Source organism: Mastigoproctus giganteus, chromosome 11 (genome assembly GCF_048544385.1).
Source record: "Mastigoproctus giganteus isolate SK-2022 chromosome 11, ASM4854438v1, whole genome shotgun sequence".
NCBI lineage: Eukaryota > Metazoa > Arthropoda > Arachnida > Uropygi > Thelyphonidae > Mastigoproctus > Mastigoproctus giganteus.
This window is the reverse complement of record NC_143585.1, coordinates 83,956,016-83,980,031: the sequence shown is the minus strand read 5'-3', so window position 1 is coordinate 83,980,031 and position 24,016 is coordinate 83,956,016. Positions and strand designations below refer to the sequence as shown.

Sequence of the window (24,016 nt, the reverse complement as noted above, 5' to 3'; positions counted from 1 at the left end):
CTCCATTTTTTCCAAATGCCTGTCCAGCTCAGACTTAAATTTATTTAGTTATCAACTTCCAAAACAAAAGGTGGAAGTCTGTTCCACCAATCAACTATCCGCTGGCTAAAGGCAAATTTCCACACATCTATTCTACAATTGTCTTTCCTCGATTTGAATTTGTGCCCCCTCAGGTTCTTAATCTGAGCAAGAGGAAGAATCCCATCAGCATTCAGCTTGCTCAACCCATTCAAGGCCTTATACAGATCACCTCGAAGGTGCCTACTCTCCAGGCGCTGCAATTTGCAGAACTTATGCCTTTCTTCGTAAGAGCACCCCTTTGTTCCCCTCACCAATCTTGTTGCCCTTCTTTGTACTCGTTCTAGCAACTCTACCTCCTTCCTAAAATGAGGCCTCCAGACCTGTACACATTACTCTAGGTGTGGCCTGACCATTTCCTTGTATAACGGGATAATCACAACCCTGTCCCTGCTGGAAAAATTCCTATATATCATTGACAAGACTCCATGATCTGCCCTGGCAGCTCGTCTGCACTGCTCAGCGAACTTCATATTTGATTGCACAATCACCCCCAGGTCCCTCCCACTTTCCACCTCCCTGAGTGCAGCACCACACATTTGGTAGGTTTCTTCTTGGCTACTGTCACCCGTATGCAACACTTTACACTTTTCAATGTCAAATTTCAGTTACCACCCCTCAGCTCACTTTTCCAACTTATCCAGATCCAGTTGGAGCAGCATACCATCTTTACTATCGTTAACAACCCTGCCAAATCGTGCACCATCCTCAAACCCGGACATTAAACCTGACACACCTTCACCAACATCACTGACAAATACGCAAAACAACAATGAGCCCAACACCGAACCCCGGGGAACTCCACCAATAACATTTGTCCACAAAGAGCAGTGTCCATTGATTACCACTCTCCGCCGTCTCCCACTCAACCATCCCTTTATCCTCTGTAGCAACTTACCCTTAATGCCATACCTCTCCAATTTGTACAGCAGTCTTCTATGTGCAACAGTATCAAAAGCTTTCCTGAAATCCAAGTACTGCATATGATATCAAAATTACTTTTGGCATTCAGTTCCTTTGTGACCACATCATAGTATCCAATCAAATTGGTCAGACAAGACCTCCCTTTAACAAACCCATGCTGTGTTTTATCTATTACTGCAATCTTCTCTAGATGATCCTGCAATGCTTTTTTAACCAGTGATTCCATTATTTTCCACGGAACTGGGAAAATAATGGAATCAGTATATCAAAATAATGGAATCAGGGAAAATTAAACCAGCTTCTATAAAAAAAAAAGCATACATTAATAATAACCGCCGTTCCTGGTCTTTGCTTTGTTTGTTTGTTATTTGGTTTTTAGGAGCATTAGCAACTAAGGCCATATTGCTCCGGGATATGCGGTGGTCATTCCCTGACCTTTCCGTATTTGGTGGTGACGGGCTCGAACCCCGGTCTAATCAAGAAACGTGTGCTACGCACTGCTGCCCCTTCACACCTGGCCCTGGTCTTTGCCGTTCGAAGGATAAATTCGTAACTTCATACTGAAAATGGCATAATTATCTTTGGGTATCCTTGACAAATTCTTTTTACAGAGGTCTTCAAGCTCAGAAGAAACCCAACTGCAGTTGTCGGCTCCCATTCTTTTAGTTAATAGTATATTCTTTTAAGTATATGTTTAATCATTAATATAATCAAAAAAACTATTTCTGAAATGGAGTTTCCTGTACATAATAAAAGTGTGATGCTGAGTTTTGTTTGAGCTACATCTTAATGATATTAAAAAGAAAATTCGAGATTTAAAATAGTGACTCACCTCCATCCTCTATTAGGTATGCAATAGGAACTAATCCGTAATGTTTTCCAGCTGTATAAATAAGTCCACTATCTAACCTCACTAGATCGGCTTGTTTTTTATGCACTTTGTGGACACACTCTAACCTAGATTTAAATATAAAGAAGTGGTTCATATAATATTGAAATCTCTCTCTCTCTCTCAAACACACACACACACACAGTGATTTGAGACATTTGCTTCTGTTGGAACTATTGTGGGGGGGAGCTCATAATTTGAGATTCCTCTCATGGATTCATTTGCGTAGAATCTAAAATAATAGTGGACTAATCTTGATATATCGGGGCGTGGGGAGAGGAGAGGCTGCAGTTTTTTTTTTTTTTTTTATCTTTAATGCATATCTTCATGATATCAAGTTTCATAACACAGCTAGCTAGGAAAGAGTGGTGTCGACCCAATTCTGAAAATCTTCCTTGTCAGACAGTAGCATGGGATTTCTCCAAACAGGCCAGGACAACTTTCGCATAACAAAGGTGGGAAGTTTAAAAATTGATGGTTGTAATACAATTTGGCGTTTTTATGCTTACACTGACGCGCACGTTCAAATGTTGAAAATACAATGTGCCTGTGCCTGAAAAGGTAATGAGACGATTTATTTTCCTTTTATAAGGATGCAACTAGATACGTTAAATACGCGCGCATGTTCATATGAAGCACTGATACGCCTTCTTTCGAACGCATTTCAATTAGATTTGCAAAAACATGCCAACCCTTTCGTTTACAATGGAGCAGCTTTGCGATGTTAAACTTTGCGTTAAGATTGGAAAAAGTGCCAGTGGGACTACACTTGTTAAAAATTGTGCGTGGTGATGAATGTTTATTATTGGTTTCTCGATTTAAAGAAGACTATGAAGAAGAACCAAGAGCGGCAGGCCTTTTGTTGCGAAAACACTGGAAATGATTGATTCGAGAAAAAGCGTTCACAAGGAATTTTTTTCCAAAAAAGGGAGAATTATAAATGCCCAAATTTATGAGGTGGATGGTTCGGTTGTTCTAAACATTTCGAAGGGTCAAAAACGACTTCCGTGGATTTTTTTTTTTTAGAATTTTGTCTCATTACTTTTCAGACAGTGTGCTAATATAAGAGGTATTTAGTAAATATGTTTATGAAAATTAAACTTGTTTTTTTTGTTTGTTTTCCTAATCTGTTGCATAAATGGTATTCTGTTTTTATCAAAATTATTCCGTTTCATGTTGGCACCTTGTGATCGGAGAAAGTTTTTGGTTCAGTGAGGCTGTTTTGAGTTTTATGAAGATCCCTTAGCCTGCTGTTTAAGATTGCGGGTTGTTTGTCGAATGTTGGCTAGTCTCTCAGTTGAGGGTGGTTATATACAGTAAGCAATGCAAGTACTATATAAGATTCAGTGATAATTTATTTAATTCTGCAAATTTTATTCCGCAATAAGATTTTATTTTCATCTGCCATTTGATCACTTCCTTCGTCAATCAAAAAATAGCAAGGAGGTTAGTTTCCGCTGTTGTATTTGACTATGTGTACTGAAAAACGACAGTGGAAACTGAATCCCTTCTTCCCATTTTTTTTTTTATTCTTTTGCCAAAAAAAGGTGGGGGAGGGAAGTGATCAAAATGACAGAAGAAAATGAATAATCACTTTTGTTGCTAAGCTTACCAAGCAACAGTCATGAAGGAGTCGAATTGTATAACTTGGTGACCAGAAAAACCCCCAACAGAAGTGGGGTTTTTCTGGTCATCATTCTTCCTATGGAGAATAAAGCTTTCAACTTTTAGTATTACTTGAGATGCAATGTGTATAATCCAGATTACTGGGCGGGTTTAATTACTAGTACATTACAACAAATGATGTTCCAGAAATCGCCACTGAACTTATGTGATTGTCTGGTGGTTCTGTAATAGGACAATGCCCTCTATGCTCTAAAGTTCTGCCAAAAATCGTGATAAGGAGACTCGCAGCTTGCGTCATCGTTGTGATTAAATCACTCCAAGACCTTATGTATTATAGTCAGGACTCGGAATACCGCAAATAATGGTTCCTTTACTATAAATCATGTGCTAAGGATAATGGGTAGCAAGAGAATAGGTCAGAGGCAAAGATGCTTAACAAAACAATTTATTCATTATTAAACTAACAATACTATACAGCAATTACTAAATACATGACAACTTCACTCTCATAATACACGGGAGATAAAAGGTATAATTTTGCACATAAGACCAATGGTATGAAGAGTTAATGGTACAGGTATCACAATAGGTTCGTTTCTTGGGGATTGCTTGTACTCTATGATCCAATTCACGTCTTACAAGGGTATAAGTATAAATGTATTTACAAGTGCTGTACCACTTCTTTGTATAACAATTGACTTATTATGTTAGACTCTGACTTGTAAGGTAATGTATCATGTAATGTTACATCAGTAAATGTTACATCTGTACTAACAATGGGGGTAAAAATAAGTAGAACTTACCAGTAAAATAGTTGTCTTGGTTCAACTGTAACTGGTTCAAAGTCTATACAGTACCTCTCTCGTCTATTAGGTCCTACAGGAAGCTTCAGCTGGGAGGTCTTTGGGAGTGATACTTTAGAGAAAACAGCGGGATCGACTTCCTAAGTATGGAGGGTAGATTTTTGTCGTGAATATGGTTCTTCAAACAAGGCCAGGAGTGGGCAGTTGACAAAAGAAACGACGATCGGTCAGGAGAAAAGGGTTCTCCTAGGTCTCTGGGTTAGTCTTCAGCTAGTCAACAAACTAACCATAACAACTACAACAACTCCTGTCCTTTGTCACCCACCTGAATATATAGGTCCCCCCCCCTCCCTATGCCTTCACTATGTTCTCATTGGCTAGGGTACTCATTTAGTGGGGGAACTGATTCCCAGGGATTGTTATTCGGGGACAGAATACACCTAAAACGGAACTTCATTGATGAGAAAAATGAATCTCATATCTAGGCGGGGTAAAAGTACGAAATATCCCAGCAGTTGTCCGCTGGACTCGGAGTCCTAATTTTCTACATAGGAACTGCTTGATGCAATCAACTTGCAGTCATGAGATTCAGATTTCATCTTGAAGTCTATTTTGAATTTACACTACTCATCCTTCTCTGAAGAAGATTTGGTCAACAGCTGATAGAATAACGTTAACTCACTGTGTTGTGACCCAGTGAGTTAACGTTATTGGAATGTTATTTACCCAGGCATTCCAAGGTTTTACTTTATTGTTAGGTATTAATGGATACTCCATTAGCAGGGCTCCTTAGTGATCAAAGAGAAAAATCAGTATACCTTGTTGGCAGATGCTTGTGTCTCAGATAGTATTAACAAAGATCAAATAGTGTTACACTTCCTATCCTTCACCTAGTAAGCTAAAGAACATTGTTAGTCACGGCATCGAATTTCTCACTACATGTACAGTAGTGGACAAAAGTATGGGGCGACTTGGCTAAATAAGGCAAGCATAAGGTGAGAATTCAGCTATCCTACAGATCACTCAATTATGTAATTTCGTGATCAAAATTAATTTAATCTAATTGCAATTAATATATAATCAAAACCTTTCGAGAGTGGCATGTCTTTGTATGTGATATGAACTCTCTAGAGGTATCAAATATGTCTTTGGTACCTCTAAGGTAAGTTAGCTTATTAAACATATATTCAAGATAATGTACGTATATTATCAAAGTTGTTCTTGAATGTATTGTTTGTCCATCTATCATATATTTGCTATATATGAAGTTTATGTTTACATTTTGTGGTTGGTTGGTGGCAGGTACCCAATAGCAAGCAAGGTCTTGACACAAATTTTCATGGCCCAGTGAACAAATATAATAATGATAACTACATGGCTAATTTAGATTAGGATAATTGAAAAGATTATTTTTTCGAATTCCTGTTGAAAAAATTCATCAACAGGAATTCCAGTCTGAGCATCCAATTGGAATCTGTGTCCCCTGAGTGCCTGCCCCAGTGGCATAAAGACATGGAAGTCGCAAGGAGAGAGAGAGAGAGAGAGAGAGAGAGAGAGAGAGAGAGAGAGAGAGAGAGAGAGAGAGAGAGAGAGATCCGGTGTGCATGCCGGATGGATCATGTGACATGTGTGTATAGGTAGGGTGGCTCCTAGAACGTCCGTTCAAATCCACCTCGTTTCTTTGCATGTTGAACAGACTCTGCAAAACAGGCCAGCGTGTAATAGTGCAATGTTCGTGTAGTTTAACGCATGTTGCTTTGTTGTGTTATGCTGTCCTCTTGGCTACCCAGAAGCAGCTATCACCAGGAAGGCTGCTTCTAGATACTCGTCCACACCACGGGAAAGTGGGCCAGTTCCAGTAGATGGGACACATAAGTTCTCGGGTTATGAGAGGACAACACTTTAAAAAAAAAAAATGTTACGTTCAGGTCCATTTCCCGCTTGCTTCTCTCCCTCCCCCTTCTTTGCGACTTACTTCCTGGCTCCACTTCGTATGGTTTGCAACCGTTCGCAGCAGATCCATTTCTTTTCCGTGGCTCTGTCTTCAAGTCATAAGATACACTTCTTTAAGTTATATATTTTGTTTCCACCCAGGAAACTCAGGGGCTAAGTCAAAATACGTGAAACAAAGGAACTTCTGCATAAAGTTTATAATCTAATTATTGCTAATATTATTATTATTAAAATCAGTTTATTTCCCAAGAAAACTTGGGTCACCCCGGGACGGCTCTGTGCCAGAAGGGTGTGAATATTTACAGACTAAGGTGCGAGGTATTAAGAATCTACCAATGATGTTTCGCGGAGGCTTTCTCCTCCGCTTCTTCGCTGATTGTAATCTTGTTACATCATCACCAAAAGATCAAACTGGCAGTTTAGTTTCAGTTGATTTCGTATTTATTTTGGCAGTTTGGCATTTTTGTGATGGTGTAACAACAAGATTACAGTCACTGAAGAAGCGGAAGAGAAAACATCCGCTAAACATTTGATTTTTAAACTGTGCGAAGTTTAGTGTTTAATATTATTTAAGTGTTTTGTTAAAAGGTAATCTGTGAAACATGCTGTTCAAACATAATAACTAATGAGCTGATAATGTAATTTGCTAGGGCAATATTAGGTGTAAGATAAAAACGCCTCTCGTTGAAAATATTCTATATTTACAAATTATTATTAAAAATATTAAGACATTAAAACCACGTGTTTTTGAATGCTAATTTTAAATAAAAACGAAATGGTTTACCTATCTCTGCCTGACACACAAAGAAATGTGTCCGGGACATCTGACATCATTTGTTGACAATCCTTGTCAAATTCTTGTGGTACGCACAAACGAATCAAGCCTGAAACAAATATTAATAAGATTTAGCTTTTTTTTTTTTTCTTCTTCCCCATCCTTCCTTCTCTTATATGGGGAAGGAAAAGAGTAAAAAAAATTAACTAATTAAATTAGAAAAAAAGCCCACTCTCACCGTGGGAAAATTCCCTTGGCCTTTTGCGAATTTAGCGCAATACTGAGCCCATGTTATGCAAGAAGACAACGGAATTCCATCCACCTTTAGACAAATGCAGAGTCCCAGGGCGCTTCCGTAGCCAGGTGGGAAGGAGCAGCAGTGCGTAGCACACGCTTCTTGATTAGACCAGGGTTCGAGCCCGTCACCACCAAATACAGAGGATGCGGAAAGGTCAGGGAATGGCCACCGCATATTCCCTGAGCAATATGGGTTTAGTTGCTAATGCTCCTAAAAACCAAATAACAACAACAGAGTCCCAGATAAGAAAGTCATCCGTGATGACAGCTTAGTGGTTTTGCCACTTGTCACTCGCTTGGCGATGTCTAGGTCGAGTCCCGTCAACGACTGAAGAAATTTCTGAAGACCTCTTCAGCTGTAGTTAGCCGATCTTAGGAAGAGGTATTGGGATAACTTCCCCCGTGAGTTATTCCTATATTTCAGCTTGCACACGTGCGAAATCGGCCTTTGACCACGTACGTATATGGTTCAAGCCCCGGGACCGTTACAATAATAATAATTTTTAAAAAAAATCAAAGAAATACAAAAGAATTAAAAAAAATAAAGGAATCACAACCATGATTTCTTCAAAGCAACACTCATACTCCCCCCCCCCTCCACAAATAGGTTATTTCCACAGTGAACTGCTGAAAAGGTGCCCTTGCACGACCTATAACAGAACAAACTGAGAAAAGAATAACCTATCTGCAGAAACAAGGCACTCTTAGTACGGTAATCCTCAGCCTAACTTAAGGAATGAACATACGAAATGTTATTTTTTGAGTTGACCGATGGCGAATTGACAGTTCTCAAACAAATGTAATTATACAAAATAAAATTACCAAATTAAACTGTAAAAGAAAGTAATCCAACTAATTAAATAAACTACAGAGTGTCTCAAAAATATTGGTACAAACGTTTAGGGGAGGTAGGTAACATCTAAAGGAATGCGAATCGCATAGGAACCCATAACCGGAAACGTCACCGTAAGGTATAAGGTATAAGGTATGTTAGTGTCTAACGGCTCCTGGGATTTCTCCCATCTCCGCGGGTGTACATTGTATCGGGGCCAGAGATTTGAAGTGTGTGGGGGTCATGTGCTGTGTATTGTGTTGTGCCCTTTGTTCCTCCGGTCTATTAGCCGCCGAGCCCCTAGTGGGACCCGACGTTACCACACCATGCCACGGGGAGGCTGACCGGGTGTACCACTGTAGCTAGAGTACTCTGGCGGGTCCTGCCACCTACTTTCCTGGGATTTCAGTGGCTAGGACCAGATTTAAGAATGAGATGATCGCTGTTTCTTGAGCAACGGTTGTAATTTTAACAGAGCGTAGGGTTGTTCGCTGATAACTTGTTCTAGGGCCAAATAGGTCGGGCAGTAATTTTGATGTTTTTAGATTTAGACCTGTGGGGGCATGAGTGTGTGTGTATATAAAAATATATATACACACACACCCACACACAAATATATATATATATAAACTAAAAAAAAAAAAAAAAAAAACGTTGTGCAAGAGAAAAGTAAGGGAGGAAGGCAAAAAGACTGGAGGGTAGGAAACAGAAGAAAGGGGCCAATAGAGAAGATGGCCCCTGATGACAGTGTGGCATGCCCAACGCCTCACGAGAGAGAAGAGTGGGGTGGCGGGTGGACGAAAACCACCTCCCCACAAAAAAAAAAAAATAAATAAAAATAAAAAATAATAATAATAAATAAATAAAAAAAAAAAAAAATCATTCTGTAAGAGAAAAATAGGGGGGGGGGGGGAGTAAAGAACGGATGGCAGGAAACAGAAGAAAGCCGGAAAAAAAAAAAAAAAAAAAAAAAAAAAATGAGAGAGAGATATACCCCGCAAGTTCAGGGTAGGTACAGCTAGCACGGCCAGTCAGTTGCAGCCGACAACTTGCTGGAAATCCAGCAGTGTGAGTGCTGCTATGGTGGATGGGTCATGTTCAGTAAGGTCTAGTTCAGGTGCCGTCATTGGGACTCCATTTGGTGAGTCTTTGTCGCATCCAGACTGAAGGCTGGTCCAGTAGTCCATCAGAACGAACAGTGGGGGTGGTCAAAACCGGGAGTCCAAGATTAATGGTCAAGTCCAGGGATCGATGCTAGGCCTCTTCTTGATGAGATGTGTCACGTCTGGTCGAGAAAAGTTTGTCCAGGAATCAATGATGAGGAATTTGTCAAAGTATGTGTGGACCCTGTCTTTGATTGCACTGCTGGTCAAGTCTTGTGCAAGTTGGTCCAAGGCATTAGCATTCATGGCTCAATGATGAATAGCAACAATTGGCAGTCATGGTTGTTATGACCTATTGATTCGGATACTAAGGTGGTGGTAGTGCTTTCTGCCTGGTAAATAAGTCCATTGCAAATTGAGTCAGAGCTCGGTAAGTTTCTTCATTCTGTAGGGTGAGGTGTTCTTGATTTTCGTAGTTGAAGCGTAGTTTTGTTATTAGGATCCTCCTGAAGTCCTCGTAGATTTCACAGCTGTGGGCAAGGTGCTCCCACGTCTGATCCTCTCCACAGTGGCAGCGGGGTGAGTCTGAAATTCTGAAGTCATGTAGTTTTTTCTGGAAGGAGCCATGTCCAGTGAGGAGGTAGGTAGCATAGAGTCCTGGTGAAAACCAGACAGGTGTGAGGGGGTAGAAGGCCCTGACATCAGGGAGGAATCTTTTGGTGACAGCGCCTTTAGTTGATGTCTGCCATCTTTCTTGCCAGGTGTCTGTTAGATGTTCATTAAGTCTCATCTTTTCAGCGTTTCTATTATTTGCTGGGTCAGTGGTGAAACCTGCACAAGTAACTGCTCTTCCTTTGGCTATTTGGTAGAGCAACCCATGACGAACAATCTCCAGGTCCAGAGGAAGAGATCCAGTGAGGACCTGTAGCGCATGGGTGCTGACAGTGCGACAAGCACGCGAGGACAGAAGGAGAAGAGAGCGCTGGATAGTTCCTAGGCGCGATCTGTTTACTACGGTATTGGCCTTCTTGTACCAGACTCCAGAAGCATAGGTGATAACCGGGATGAAAACTGCCTTATAGAAGAGTGACAGCGTTCTCTTCTTTAAGCCCCAGTCCTTCCGGGCAACTCTTGAGACTTGGGCAGCATACTTCCTGATCTTAATCCTGAGTTGGTCTAGATGAGGAGTGAAGGAAAGGTTTTTGTCTAAGATCAAACCTAGATATTTAAGCTCTGTTTTTAGTTTTACTGTAACACCATTGACCTTGATTTGGGGTGGTCTTCTCAAATCAAGGGTGCCTTTTAGTAGGATCGAATTGGTTTTCTCTGGGGAGATCTTTAGGTTGTTATGCTCTGCCCAAGCTTGAAGGGTGGAGATGGCCTGGTTGGCAGTTGCTTCTAGTTGGGTTCTGTTATTGGCAGAAAAGAGCATGACCAGGTCATCTGCATAGGCCTGGGTTTGTACATTGTTGAGTTTGGTGTTCAGGAAATCATCCAGCACCAGATTCCAGAGGAGAGGCCCCAGGACAGATCCCTGAGGGCATCCCCTGAAGACTGGTCTGGAGACACTGCAGTGGGGAGCAGACACGACAACTCGCCGGTCCTGGAGATAGGTCTTGATGCATCTATATAAGTTTTCTGGGACATGCGCTCTTCGGAGTCTGCCCAGGACGCTGGGCCACCAGAGGGAATCGAAGGCACCAGCAAAGTCAAAGGAGATTAGTAGAAAGTATTTGGAGTTGCAGTTGGTAGCAGCTTCAATGATTGTTTCCAGTGCATCAATCGTGGAGCGTCCTTTCCGGAAACCGTACTGCTTAGGTGAGGAGAGACCAGCGTCATTGTAGTGGGCTTCTATTCTATGGGAGATCATCCTTTCGAGAAGTTTGCTGAAGACTGGCAGCAGTGCAATGGGCCGGTAAGATTGTGGCAGATCATGTGGTTTGGTTGCATTCTTCAATATAAGTCTAAGGATTGCAGTCCTCCATTGTGTGGGGAAGAATCCTTGGTGGAGACAGTGGTTTAACAGGTTGAGTATTGTAGTGGGAATAAGTTCAATGGCCTTCTGGACGATTTCTGGATCGAGCATGTCTCTGCCCGGAGCCTTCTTGTTTCTGATTCTAGATGCAGCTAAGTTGAGCTCGGTTGTGGTGAAGGGTTCTTCAATTGCAGTTGTGTGATATGTTTCATTTTCCATGCAGAGCTGTAGCTGTTCCGGTGTGTGTGGGTCAGCAGGCTGCTGAAATGTAGCGTCTGAAATATTATTGATAGTATCTTGCCACGATCTGGTATACAGTCCGTTCGGTAATTTTGTGGTTGATACGACCTCGCCTCTGGGAAGCTTGTTAGTGGTCACTTTGTACACAATCCCCCAGGGATCGGCGTTCCCTTCAGTGCTTACCAGGGCTTCCCATGAGCGCCTTTTGCGCTGTTTTATTGTTGTGGTATACTGGTTCCTGGTCACTCGATATTGCTGCAGTAAAGCCTCTGTTTCTTCTGGAGGCCATGTTCTTCTTGCACGTTGATAGCGTTTTCGTCGGTAAATGACTTCGCGTCTAAGAGCCTGGAGTTCAGGTGACCACCAGGGGACAGCACCAGGTGTGAATCTCTTCTTTTTGATAGCCTTGTTTGCAGCATTACTGACGAGCTGTGTAATTGCACATTGATGCTGGTCTGGGCTGAGGCCGCTAGGATTGAAGCGGCTGGCTGCACTGGTAAATTCCTCCTTAAAAAGGTTCCAGTCAGCCTTATTCAGGGCATATCTTCTTTGTTGAGTTCGGTTGGTTGGTTGTGTGACTAGTGAACGGTGTAGTTGGAAGGTTAGTACCCTGTGGTCAGAGGTGGTCCAGTCCTCACGGACTGTCCAGGAAGCAAGGTGCTGAGCAATGGAGCTTGAGGCTAAGGTGATATCTATTGTAGCTTCCCACAGGGTACTGGAGAAAGTTGGCAGGCAGTTAGGTTTGTTTAGAATGACCAGGTTGCTGTTAGACAAGTAGTCCTCAAGACGTTGGCCATTTCTATTTCCTCTGTGATTTTGAGTTCGGCTGTGCCAGGCTGGGGACCTGCAGTTAACATCAGCCCCTATAATGAGTTTAGCATTTGGCATTTGTAGCTGGATGGTCTGTAGATATCGGGTGGCAGGAAGAATATCTTCCCCCGGTCGACAGTATATCGAAACTAAGTAGAATTGCCCCAGTGGTGAAATTACATGGGCGCACACAGCCCAGCTAGTACACAGATCAGTGATTTTGGTGACAGTCAGTTCGGGATTGCGAACGACGATCGCGGCCCAGGGTGTGTCACCATCAACCTGGACCACTTTAAATCTTAAGGGGTAGCCTTTTACCTCCTTGTTATGAGTGTATGGCTCCTGAAGCAGCAGCACATCTAAGTTCTCTTCATCTGCCTTTTTGACCAGTTGTGCAGCAACAGCCTTGGCCCTCTGAGCGTTATGTTGTGCTATTTTCACAGTGTGGGTATTTAGGTTTGGTCTGTTACTCCCCATATTCTATTCTTGATTGTTGAGCACTTCTGGCTTTGAGATAAACTGGGCAACTGCTGTCACGGAGCGAATGGTTGGCTGGCACTTTTAGGGCCTTGCAATTGGCACATGTGGGAGGTTGAGACTTTTTGGGACATGTAGCGTATTCATGCCCCATTTCGGCACAGTGGCCACAGGTGGGAAGATTTTGCCTGCACGTGTGCGTGGTGTGGCCGAAACGGCAGCACCTGAAACATTTGGGGACGGCTACATGCTCCCTAAAGCGGTGGCTGCCCCAGTTGATGTAAATTCTTGTTTGTTGGGAGAGGATCTTCCAGGCCTTGGGTGATAGCTCAAAGACCCAGTTAATGGTGTGCCCAGCTCTGGGTTTTGTTTGGAATTTAGGGATTATGTGAGAAGTTGGTTCTTCATCTGGGAGTTCCTGTTTCAAGTTTCTGTGGAAAATTTCGCTTTGCAATTCCTCTGGAAGGAGATCCTTGTCCACATCTAGTACCAGTATGCAAGGGCCCTTTTGTCTAGGGGGCTCGGCCAGGAGTCCCAGAGATGGTAATTTAGGATTCTTAACAATCAGTTCAGCATCCTCTTTTGTGGCTGTTTCTATAATTACTCCTGTATTTCGCGTTTTGCAAATTGACTTGATTTTAGTGTTCTTTAAGTCATCTGTCAAGGAATCCATGATGGTCTTCTTGACCTCCTCACTGGACATACGACCTTCATTGGTAAGGGGTTTAAGTACCACAAAGTTAGGTCTGGGTGATAGCGTTTTCTTCAGTGTAGTCCGTAGGTTGGTACCTGAATTGTTTGTCTCGTAGCTCAGTTCCTGAGATTCGGGAATAAAGTCCGGTGGTGACTTCCTCAGCGTCTGGGCATATGTGGAGTCGCGCTGTCGCATTTGTTTTACTCCACAGTCAGTGTAGGCTTCCAATTTTGCAGTTGCCTTTTCGCTTTCCAGGTGAGTCTGGATAAGCAGCGATTCTAGCTTATTCCATAGGGTGACGATTTCTGCCCTAAGAAGTGTTGTAATTCTGTTAGTTGGCTCTTTGAGCACGTTCTCCAGTGCTACTTTGAGTTGTAGCGATTGTTGGATAACTGTCCCCTCAGGCATGCTGGGGTCAAGGGGGAGGTCAGGTTGTCTCATATCTGTGTACTCGGTTTGGGAGAGGGGGGGTTCCATGGTCCCTCTGTTTTGAGATTTTGACCTGGTTTTTCGATCAAATTTGGTACCGATTGATTTTTTGTTCTTAATGGGGGGTTCAGTTTGAGATCCCTCATGTTCTTCGTGTTGCTCTGCTATTTTAGGGTTGTCGGTCACTGGCAGGGTTGTGTTTACAGCCGATTTCCTCGATTTACCCTCCATTTTGAGCAGATACGAATTGGCGAGTTCACTCCGGATGAGCGAGTGGCGAGACAGTCTCACAGAAGGAGCTCAGAAAATGAGTGCAGATGATACCCACTGCAAGTTAGTAGGTGAATCAACTTAAGAAGTGCTACACAAGAACAGTTACCACCAATAAGATTTACGTGCTGTTAAGTCACGTGCTATTTGCCCTGGGATGACATCCATATGGTCATTATAATGGTATTAAGTTACACCAGTGCTTGCAATATTATTTATATCAAGTGGCACAATTATAATTTCTGCCGAAATTGCCAAAATCAGCCGTTCACATCCAGTATCAGCGCCCTAATTTAAATAGCCGACTGGGCTAGGTGAGTAAAGTGCCTGCCTGGCAACCCAAAGGTCGCGGCTCAAATCCCTCCTCGGGCTTGGATCAGAGTACTGCAAAAACCTTGGGAGGTGTATTATAGCCACAGAAGCCGATGCGCCAACAACTAACTAGGGTTAAACGAGGCAGTCAGCGATTCCTGAGTTAGGCCTAACAATATTACAAAGGTAATAAACTAATATTAACAATTTACAAAATCTATTAAAATTTATATCCAGTTAGGGAAAAACTTACTGACAATTTCTGCACAACAACTGAATTAAATAAAACACAATGAATACATTAGGATATTAAATGAAATGCAGCATACTAAAACGTCAACCGTACTAACAACGACACTAGCGACATCCAACGTCACCGTAAGTCGGTAGACTTACGGTGACGTTTCAGTTCGGTTCATCAGTTCGCGAGAGGGAAAATTTCTGGTTTACTCATTCAAGCAGTAGTCGCCGCACGAAAAACATGCATCGATATACGAACTGTGAGCTGGCAGACATGCACCTAGTGTATGGATTAGCAGAGGGGCAATGGACGAGCCGCTCAACGAATTTATGGAGAATGCTTCCCAGACAGACATGTACCAGACCACCGTTTGTTTGCACGTGTGCATCAAAATTTGTGCAATTATGGGTCATTTAGAGGTAACAGGATTAGTGCAGGCAGACCACGTTCGACGCAATGGAAGAAAGTGTGTTGAATGCCGTCCAGAATAATCCTACTACCAGCATACGTGCCGTTGCCTCTGCCTTAGGAGTGTCTTGTTGCAGTGTACAGCGTGTCTGGCACGACGATTCCTTACACCCCTTTCATCTCCAAAGGGTTCAGTTACTGTTCCCCCAAGATCATCCTGCACGTGTGGCTTTTGCGCAGTGGTTTCTCCAAGAAAGTGTTCATGACTTGAATTTTCCAGCCTATGTTTTGTTCACGGATGAGGCTTATTTCACTCGGGAAGGCTTATTCAATCAGCAGAATGCTCATGTGTGGGCTCACGACAACCCACACGGTGTGTGCCCCCATGCGGAACAACATCGCTTCGCAATAAATGTGTGGGCAGGTATGGTCAGTGACTGCTTAGTCGCCCATACCTGTTACCATCCCGCATGAACTCTGCCAAATATCGGATCTTTTTGAACAAGTTCTACCAGGGTTACTTGACGATGTTACAGCAAATGTGAGACGCAACATTTGGTTTCAACGTGACGGGGCGCCTGCCCATTATGGAAGGTGTGTTCGTGACCATTTGAACGGGCGTTTTGGCGTCGATGGATTGGCCGTGGTGGACCCGTTGCCTGGTTCCACGCTCACCTGATTTATCGAGCCTTGATTTCTTTCTGTGGGGGCCCCTCAAATCTATCGTGTATGAATCGCTTATGGAGACGGAAATGGATCTCGTGGCGAGACTCGTCTGCGCTGCTGCTGCTAATGTCAAATAAACTCCAGGTGTGTTCGACCGTGTCCGCCAATCCATGATGTGTCGGTGTCACGCATGCATCGCGTCTCATGGTGGAACCTTCGAGCATCTGTTGTAATATCATGAAATGCATCCATCTCGTACTCCATTGTTAATATTATATCAAATAAATGTTTGCCACTAATTACTGTCTTGTGTCATTTCTGCTTCTTGTGCCTCTGCTACTACTTTCCCGTGACGTTTCCGGTTATGGGTTCCTGTGCGATTCACATTCCTTTAGATGTTACCTACCTACCCTAAACGTTTGTACCAGTATTTTTGAGACACCCTGTATATCAGTTAACTGGTGAATCAATCAGGTAATTGTTTTAAATTAATGCTGTTTATTAATCGATAGTGATCGTGTCGGCCATGCTAAAAGGTTCATGGAATCGAGTTTCACTGAAATAGCTCACAACGTTTTCTTCTCTCTCTCTCTCTCTCTCTCTCTCTCTCTCTCTCTCTCACAGTTTAATTTAAACATGCCTTACAAAGATGTAAATCTTTTCTATCCAGGAAACTAGTCTTTCTTCCGTAACTTACTACTACTTTTACTTAGTAACGATTTTTATCAGATATGATATAAGAAAGGAAGTATTACTCATTGCATCTTACTATGTTGTGCAGGATTATTATCTGTTTGCTACATCTTTTAAATGGCATGCTTGAACTTTATGAAATATCATGGAATTACTTTAATGAGCATATGCTGTGTTAGAAAAGATAAGTAATATTTTCTATGAAAATTTTTGGTCTGTGCGTGCAAAGGATGGTAATAATTAGAAAAAAAAAAAAAAAGAAAATTCCACTTTGCACTGTGCAAATAGAGACAGCATGAAAATTTCGGGGAGCAAGATTTCGCATAAATGGTATCCAAATTATGCCAATGAGAAAGAATAGTTCCGAATACTGACACTAGATAGGATATATAGGATAATTCAAAATTAGTTGAGCGCTTTAAAACTGGATAACGTTTTTCTTTCTTTCTTTCTTTTTTTTTAAAGTTCCTTTTCTGATACAATTATTGTGTTTCTATATGAACTGCGCCACGGCCCTCTATGAGCTAACCTAAAAGTGGGGTTCTCCAAGGTGCGGTACTGGGACCGCTGCTGTTTTTGATTTCCCTAAATGGCATTGTTCAAGAGATAGAGGGAGATATATCATGATTTGCAAATAATGTCAAGATCGATGGAATACTTAATGATCAGCACCAAGCAGAGCTTCTGCAGGACGCATTATAGATTTAGGGATGGTCAGAAAAGTGGTAACAGTGTTTTAATGTAGCAAAATGGATGTTCCTACAATTTAGTAATGGATAACCCAAAATAACTTAAACGCTTGGTAGGGTTGAACTAAAACGGTTGAGGAAGAAAGGGATTTGGGAGTTACGATATGGTCGGACATAAGTTCTCCGAGCAGTGTGGACAGTCGACAAGCAGGACGTTGATTGATGATTAATCGAATATTTGCTTGTACAGAGGGACGTCATAATACCACTGTTATAAGGCAATTGGGAAACCCTCCTGAAATACTGTGCCCAGGTATGGAGATCGCACCTAAAAAAAAAAAAAAAAAAGACATGGAGCTGTTGAAACGGTCCAAAGACGGGTAACACGCCTGATGAGATTGGCCAAAGGGTGCCAATATCAGGAAAGACTTCAAATATGTGGGCTGCAGAGCTTGGTAGTAAGACACATGAACGAGGATGACATTTTCACTGTTATAAATGATTCTAGAACTATGAGCTATAAATTCAAATTACTGGAGAAGAGGTTCAGACCCGATTGCAGGAAGATTTCTTTTAACTAGTGAGTTGTTAATTACTGGACTCAGGTGGTTAAGGGTGACAGCTTGGAGAAATTCAAAGCTCAGCTGGGGATAGATACCTACATGAGAGGGTATCAAAACGGTAGTTTATTTTTCAATTAATTATTATTTTTGGCTAGTGCAGTAAAAACCTCGGGTCTCTTTGCACCAAACGGCTAATACCAAATACTAGAGGGAGAAAGGAGGGAAACGTCAGGTTCTCTCTCTCTCTGAGTTAGAAAAAGATAAATTAGCAGACGTTGAAATGAATGCTGTGAAAGGTAAAACTGTTAACCATAGTTTTACTCTACCCAATGTTTTTTTTTATTTAAAAAATTAATAATATTTGGAATTTCCTATTGAAATTATTTGTATCATTTTGTTGGATTAAATTATGCCAACTTTAGTCACTCCTTGTATTTTCAAGCGAGAACAAAAACCGTTACTACGTGTATTCGGCATGCTAACTGTGAATTCTCCTTGTAACTTATAACATAAATTTAAATTTTTTATCCCTTTGTTAATATTTTATTTAAACTTCTTATCTTATCTTTAGTGATTTAGTAATTAAAAAAGGTATTATTTGCAAGACACTCGTTTTATTTATTTTTGCGCAAGCAGTCTTAGTAACTAATATAAAAGTAAATATATACGAGTTTCTCCAAGAACTAGAAATGTAACTATTCAAATTAATAATAATAGTATTATTATTATCATTTCAGTAGTTTTGAACACTGAATTTGCCAAACTAAATTGTTTATTTTTACGTACCACTCTTCTTTGCGCGTAATGTCACCGCTAATACAGCGACCAACCCAAATTCGAAATGCAGCCACATCTTTAAAAACTGACAACTGAACTTCTTAGCTGGAAGCAGCCCTTTTAATGTGACCATTACTTCCGCTGAAGAAACCACGTGACACGGTGCAACATCCAATGCAAATTATGCATTCCTGGAAGTGAGGGTTGTTTCTAATTTTTCCAGGTACAGACTTTTAACGCAGATTACGAACCTGTCATGTGTCTACTTTCGCTTTTCTAGAATAGATTGTCCAGTGGTTGTCATAAATTTAATGCGCAAGATTTGTTTCGCAAGATTACGAGAATTACTAAAATTTGTTTTGAGCAACAGGAGCTACTGATGCCAATAAATTAGCATATGTGAAATTCTGTCTCTTTCTCTCTCTCTCTCTCTCTCTTTATTTATTTAATACTAAATACTAGTGAAAACACCTTGTTTACTAAATGTAAACAAGGTGTTTACTGTAGTATTTGGTGTTTACCCAGACTAAAGGTAAACACCTTGTTTACCTATGTTCTCAGCATTTACTTTAAACTGTTTAAAGTAAATGCCGAGAACATAGATAAACAAGGTGTCATGAATTCGCTGTAATTAAAGCTTCTTAGAAACTTTTCTAAAATTTACTCTTAGATGTGCCACAGCAAACACTTTTAGGCACGTTTGCATATACAGTACGTTAAGCGCCTATTGTTTTCACTACATCCTCATTGGACTTCTCGACTCGATTTCATGGATGGATTTGCATGAAATTTTTATATTTGGCTTTTTTTAGAAAGATTTGCCGTTTCAAATTTCATTAAAATCGGACTAATATAAATTCGATAATAATTATTTAATTTTTTTATGTATCACGTTATGGTATCTATTTGTTTATTTTACTAGAACAGTGATTCTCAACCGGGCAGGTGCACCCCACTCCACTATCAAGGGGGGGGTGTAGTTTGAAAAATCATTTTCAAAATCTTAAAATACTTATTTTTAATTTTTATAATATTATATATTTTTTTTAATCGGGAAAACTTCAGAAATATATACAGTACTTAATGCGAAAATTACGGTTTTCACGGCATCATCTGGGAAGCAGTATTGCACTGCGCATAGCTTGTCTCATTACTCAGCACGTGCCACTACTGCGGCGCCAACGGTGCGAAGCACGACATCCGAAATGCATCGCCACTGCACGCAAGTGGTGGAGGAATATCTTGTAACTGTAGATATCCAACGTCTGCTGTGGTCAGAAGATCACCACACTTAAGTCCGATCGAATATGTATGGGACGCCCTTGGGCGTTGCATTGCACGCCCAGGTCCAATTCCTTGGTGAGCTAAGGTGCGCGCTAATGGAAGAATGGGATTTGTTACCACGGAATTTTAAATAATCTTATATACACCCTTTATATCGAGCATGTTCACTGCTTTCAGGCCTGTTTAGCCGTTGGATCATACGCCGTACTGATGTTATGTGACCATAATTTCGAGCATCTTTTAATTACCGAGCATTTTTTGGTAATTTAATAAATAAATCTTTATTGTGAAGTAGAGTTTACAGCACAATATCCCATCACGGCGACGAGCGCCAGGGGTTCACATATAGATAAGATAAGTACGGCGTACAAATACAAAAGGCTACAAAATACCGCCGTAGCCTAGTGGTCAGGAGCACGGGTGCATTCCCAGGTGGTAGATGACTCTCATCGACCGGTGCAATACCACCACTTTGCTTATTGGAGGCTTGAAGTGGTGAAACCCATGTTTAGTCTCTAGAGCAAAGTTTCCGGCATCCCTCCCCCATACTTCTCTTTCAACTCATGCACGGTACTAAGTACTATAGGTTTTGATACCTTTCGTGTTGGGGTTTCCATTAAAAAAAAAAAAAAAAAAAGTACACGTGCCTTGAGTGACCGGGGTTCAAGCCCGTGACTGCTGAATATGGTGCTGTTTTTGTATTCTCTCTATCTTGTGAACTCCTCTGACCGTTTGGTCGTCCCGGAGTATAAACAGAAAATTTATTTATTTATTTTATACAGCGAACACATACAAAATGGCTACAAAATACCGGTCACGAATGCAACAGAAATACAAATACAGCATAAAAACACAGAGCTAGACACAAATACAGAAATAAAGACAACTTGACAATATATCAGGGTTTAAGGGCTTTGATAAAGTTGTGTCTGTCCTTCTTGTTACTTATTATTCTGTTGATGTCGGCGTCCACACGGTTGAGGGCGGCGAGCATCTGCTTGGGAAGAAATCTCTCAATGAGTACAAGCCTGTTTTGGTGAGCCACGAGTGCTGGTACCGACCTTAGGCTTGGCTGTGGAATCCTCCAAGAGCAAGCGTTCCAAATATTTGGAGATGATATCTGGCCTGTGATGAGTTTGGCTGTGGAGACTAGCCTCTTTTCCACAATCAGGAACTTCATTCTCAGGATGTCGAGTGCTTGTGCCATCATGGTGGTTGTGGTAGCGGAAGGTAGCCGAAGCTTGTTATTGGCCCATTTCAGTAACCAGTATTCAGCGGTGTACACCCGCTTGAGGTTTGTATGTGCAGCGGAGGCCCATATTTCTGCACCATAGAGAATGGCGGGGTAGACGGTGGAGGTGATGAACCTTTTAACAGTGACAGGATGTCGGACGTGTAGCAGCTGCTGCTTTGAGATCCACCGTAGACGAGAAAATCTGGTACTGATTTTGTCAATCTGGTTGACAAGACATCTTTTGGTCAAACAGAACGCCAGGGTCTGTGTGCGAGGGTACGTTTGGTATTCGTACCCCTGCGAGTGAAACGTTGAGTACTGTCGGCATGGATTTAAGGGAGAATATAACCTGAGCAGACTTCAATGGGTTGATTTTTAGATTGCAGTTTGCCAGGTACAATTCTAGATCCTTAAATTGGGAATTGATCCTGTTGCTGAGCTGAACGGGGTTGTCGCCAGGGTTAATTTGAGTCAGCAGTTTGAGGTCATCGGCATAGCATAGGAGACCATTTGTTGAGGCAATAATGGGCACGATGATAGCTGTGAATAGGACACCCCCTCCCCCCTGCGGTACTCCAGCAGTAATGTCGCAGGATAGGGTATGTTGCTGCCGATGGAGAATAAGTATTCTGTGACAGAGAAGAGATTCCAAAAAGCACAGCATATCACCTCGAATGTGAAATTTCTTCTTAAGTAGGAGGAGCAAGGCCAGAATCGACACTGCATTAAAGGCTGCGCTTATGTCGAGATATGTGGTTAATTCTTAATTCTTATAGATAATTCTTATACAACCCATATAAATGTTCCTTATACCGCTGTCTCTTCAGTTCATTGTTATTCGCTTATGTCGAGATATGTGGTTAATTTTTATAGATAATTCTTATACAACCCATATAAATGTCCCTTATACCTGTCTGAGGTTCCCCGCTGTCTCTTCAGTTCATTGTTATTCCATATTACACCACCATACCAAATTTTGTCCCGCTTCATCGCAAGCTGCACGAGTTATACCACGTTTTCTGTTAATTTTGTCGAGTAGTGTAGTTATATTCTGATATTTGCAAGAATACTAATTGCATTCTGATAGGAAAAAAAAGAAAGAAAATTCGATGAGTTTTACATCAAGTATGGTTTTACATATATCGCAAAAGATGGACTGCAAATTCTGCTAAACAACATTCCCTGCAGCATATGGAATTGGACAGTACTTGGAACATACTTTCAGGAATCCGTGAAGGCTGTGAAAGCTTCGATGAAATAGCTTTTTTTAACCTATAAGCAAGAGAAACGTCATACCACTGGAGAAACTCTCGTAAAACTTTGCATTCTGACTTTTGCCAAAATGAAAATGAAATTTTGGCAGCAGTCAGAATGAAAAGAAAAAACGAATGTTGCGAAAAAGTTACAAATTACAGAATGCAAAGAAAAATTACACAGTATTTCCCAGTCTGATTCTACAGTGATGTGCCGAATTGATGAATTACCCGAGGATATCAAACTTCGAATTCTAAAAAGATCAAATCATTGCCCTTTTTTTGATATTACATCATGAATCTACCGATTTATGAGCTGAAGGAAGCAATGACCCCGTTTTTGGAATATCAAGGCAAAGACAAACCTCATCGAACCTTCAAAAATAAAAGATGTCAGCTGAGCTTGGCATATTTGGCAGATGTATTTGAAACTTTGAACACATTCAATATGAAACCGAAGGGGAAAATACCACCAAGCCCATTTTGATGTATTGCAGGCATTTATAGCCAAAATTGAATTATGGATTCAGCGTGTGTTGTTGGTGCTAAAAACGTCGTTTCGTTTACTAGACGATGAAATTCTCAGAAAAGGTTCTTAAATGATTTTCCAAAAAAAAAAAATAAATAAAAATAATAATAATAATAATTAAATAAATAAATAAAATCCCACTTTGTCTTCAGAATAAATTTAGACAATATTTTTCTCTAATATCGAAACTGAAAATTTTATTTGGAAACTTGTAAAGAATCCTTTTCTCACTGATGTTCAGTATTTGCTAAAAGACATCCAGGATGAGTTTTTGGAACTCAGGTTTGATTCAGTTGCCAAGGATTAAAAAAAAAAATGCGCTGGAGAATTTTCTGGGTAAAATATCTCCCTATTTATCCCAAAACAAGCAAGCAGGTTTTGCGTGTCCTTATCGTTTATGAAGCTTAGTTTTTATAATTCAGGGGAGAAAAAAAAAAAAAAAAAAAAGCATGACATTGAAAGTGACCTGCGTTATGTTTTATCTTCCACAGCACCCAACATAGAAAAGCTTACGGCAAATAAGCAAGCCTAACTCACTTTTTTTTAATAATAATATGTGTTTGGAAATATTTAAAATATGAATATATTTTTACATGTTAACAGTTGTTTTGATTTGCTTTTAGCCTTCTCCCGTAATGATAATTAATAAATTTTCACATTTTGAATAATATTAGGGGTATAAGATTTTTATGTTAGTTGAAAGGGGACATGGAGTCAAGAGTTTAGAAACTCTGTACTAGAGCAATGGATGTTATATGTTTGTTGCCGTTCACGGTTTGAAGGAATGAATGGACAATATAGCAGGTGCTCAGAAAATAAATCTTCTTGGTTTAAGCAATGCACATGAACATATTCGCTTGCACATTCTCTCAATTAACATGAAAGTTAATTGAGAATTGAATCCATATTACAACTCCTTAATTACAATTCGGGTGAAGCCTTGGCCTCACCCGAAGAGGGGCCTCATTTTCAGTGTAAATATTTTCTAAAGTAGTGATAAAAATTTCTAATAATAATAAACCAGGAAAACGTGTAATATAAAAAGTATACTTAACAAGTTAAGTTTAAGTGTTTAAATTTTATTCTTATATATTTTTTATTGTACAATAAATTAAGTTAAAAGTTTCTATTAAAATCGTTTTTAATATTAAGTCAAAAAACTTTTTTACTTCTTTATTTTACATTTTTATCA

At 40.7% G+C, this 24,016-nt stretch overlaps 1 protein-coding gene across 1 annotated transcript in view; it reads right to left on the bottom strand.

Moving 5' to 3' along the window:
- Positions 1-18,604, bottom strand: part of LOC150078205 (transferrin-like) — a 44,273-nt gene extending 25,669 nt beyond the window's left edge. Inside the window, exons 1-3 of the mRNA XM_090385491.1 lie at positions 18,534-18,604; positions 7,058-7,157; positions 1,835-1,959 (exon numbers count right to left, since the gene is read on the bottom strand). Of these exons, the coding sequence (XP_090241617.1) occupies positions 1,835-1,959; positions 7,058-7,157; positions 18,534-18,600 (292 nt within the window). The 5' untranslated portion in view covers positions 18,601-18,604. The remainder of the gene's footprint in view (positions 1-1,834; positions 1,960-7,057; positions 7,158-18,533) is intronic.
- Between the last annotated feature and the right edge of the window lie 5,412 nt (positions 18,605-24,016).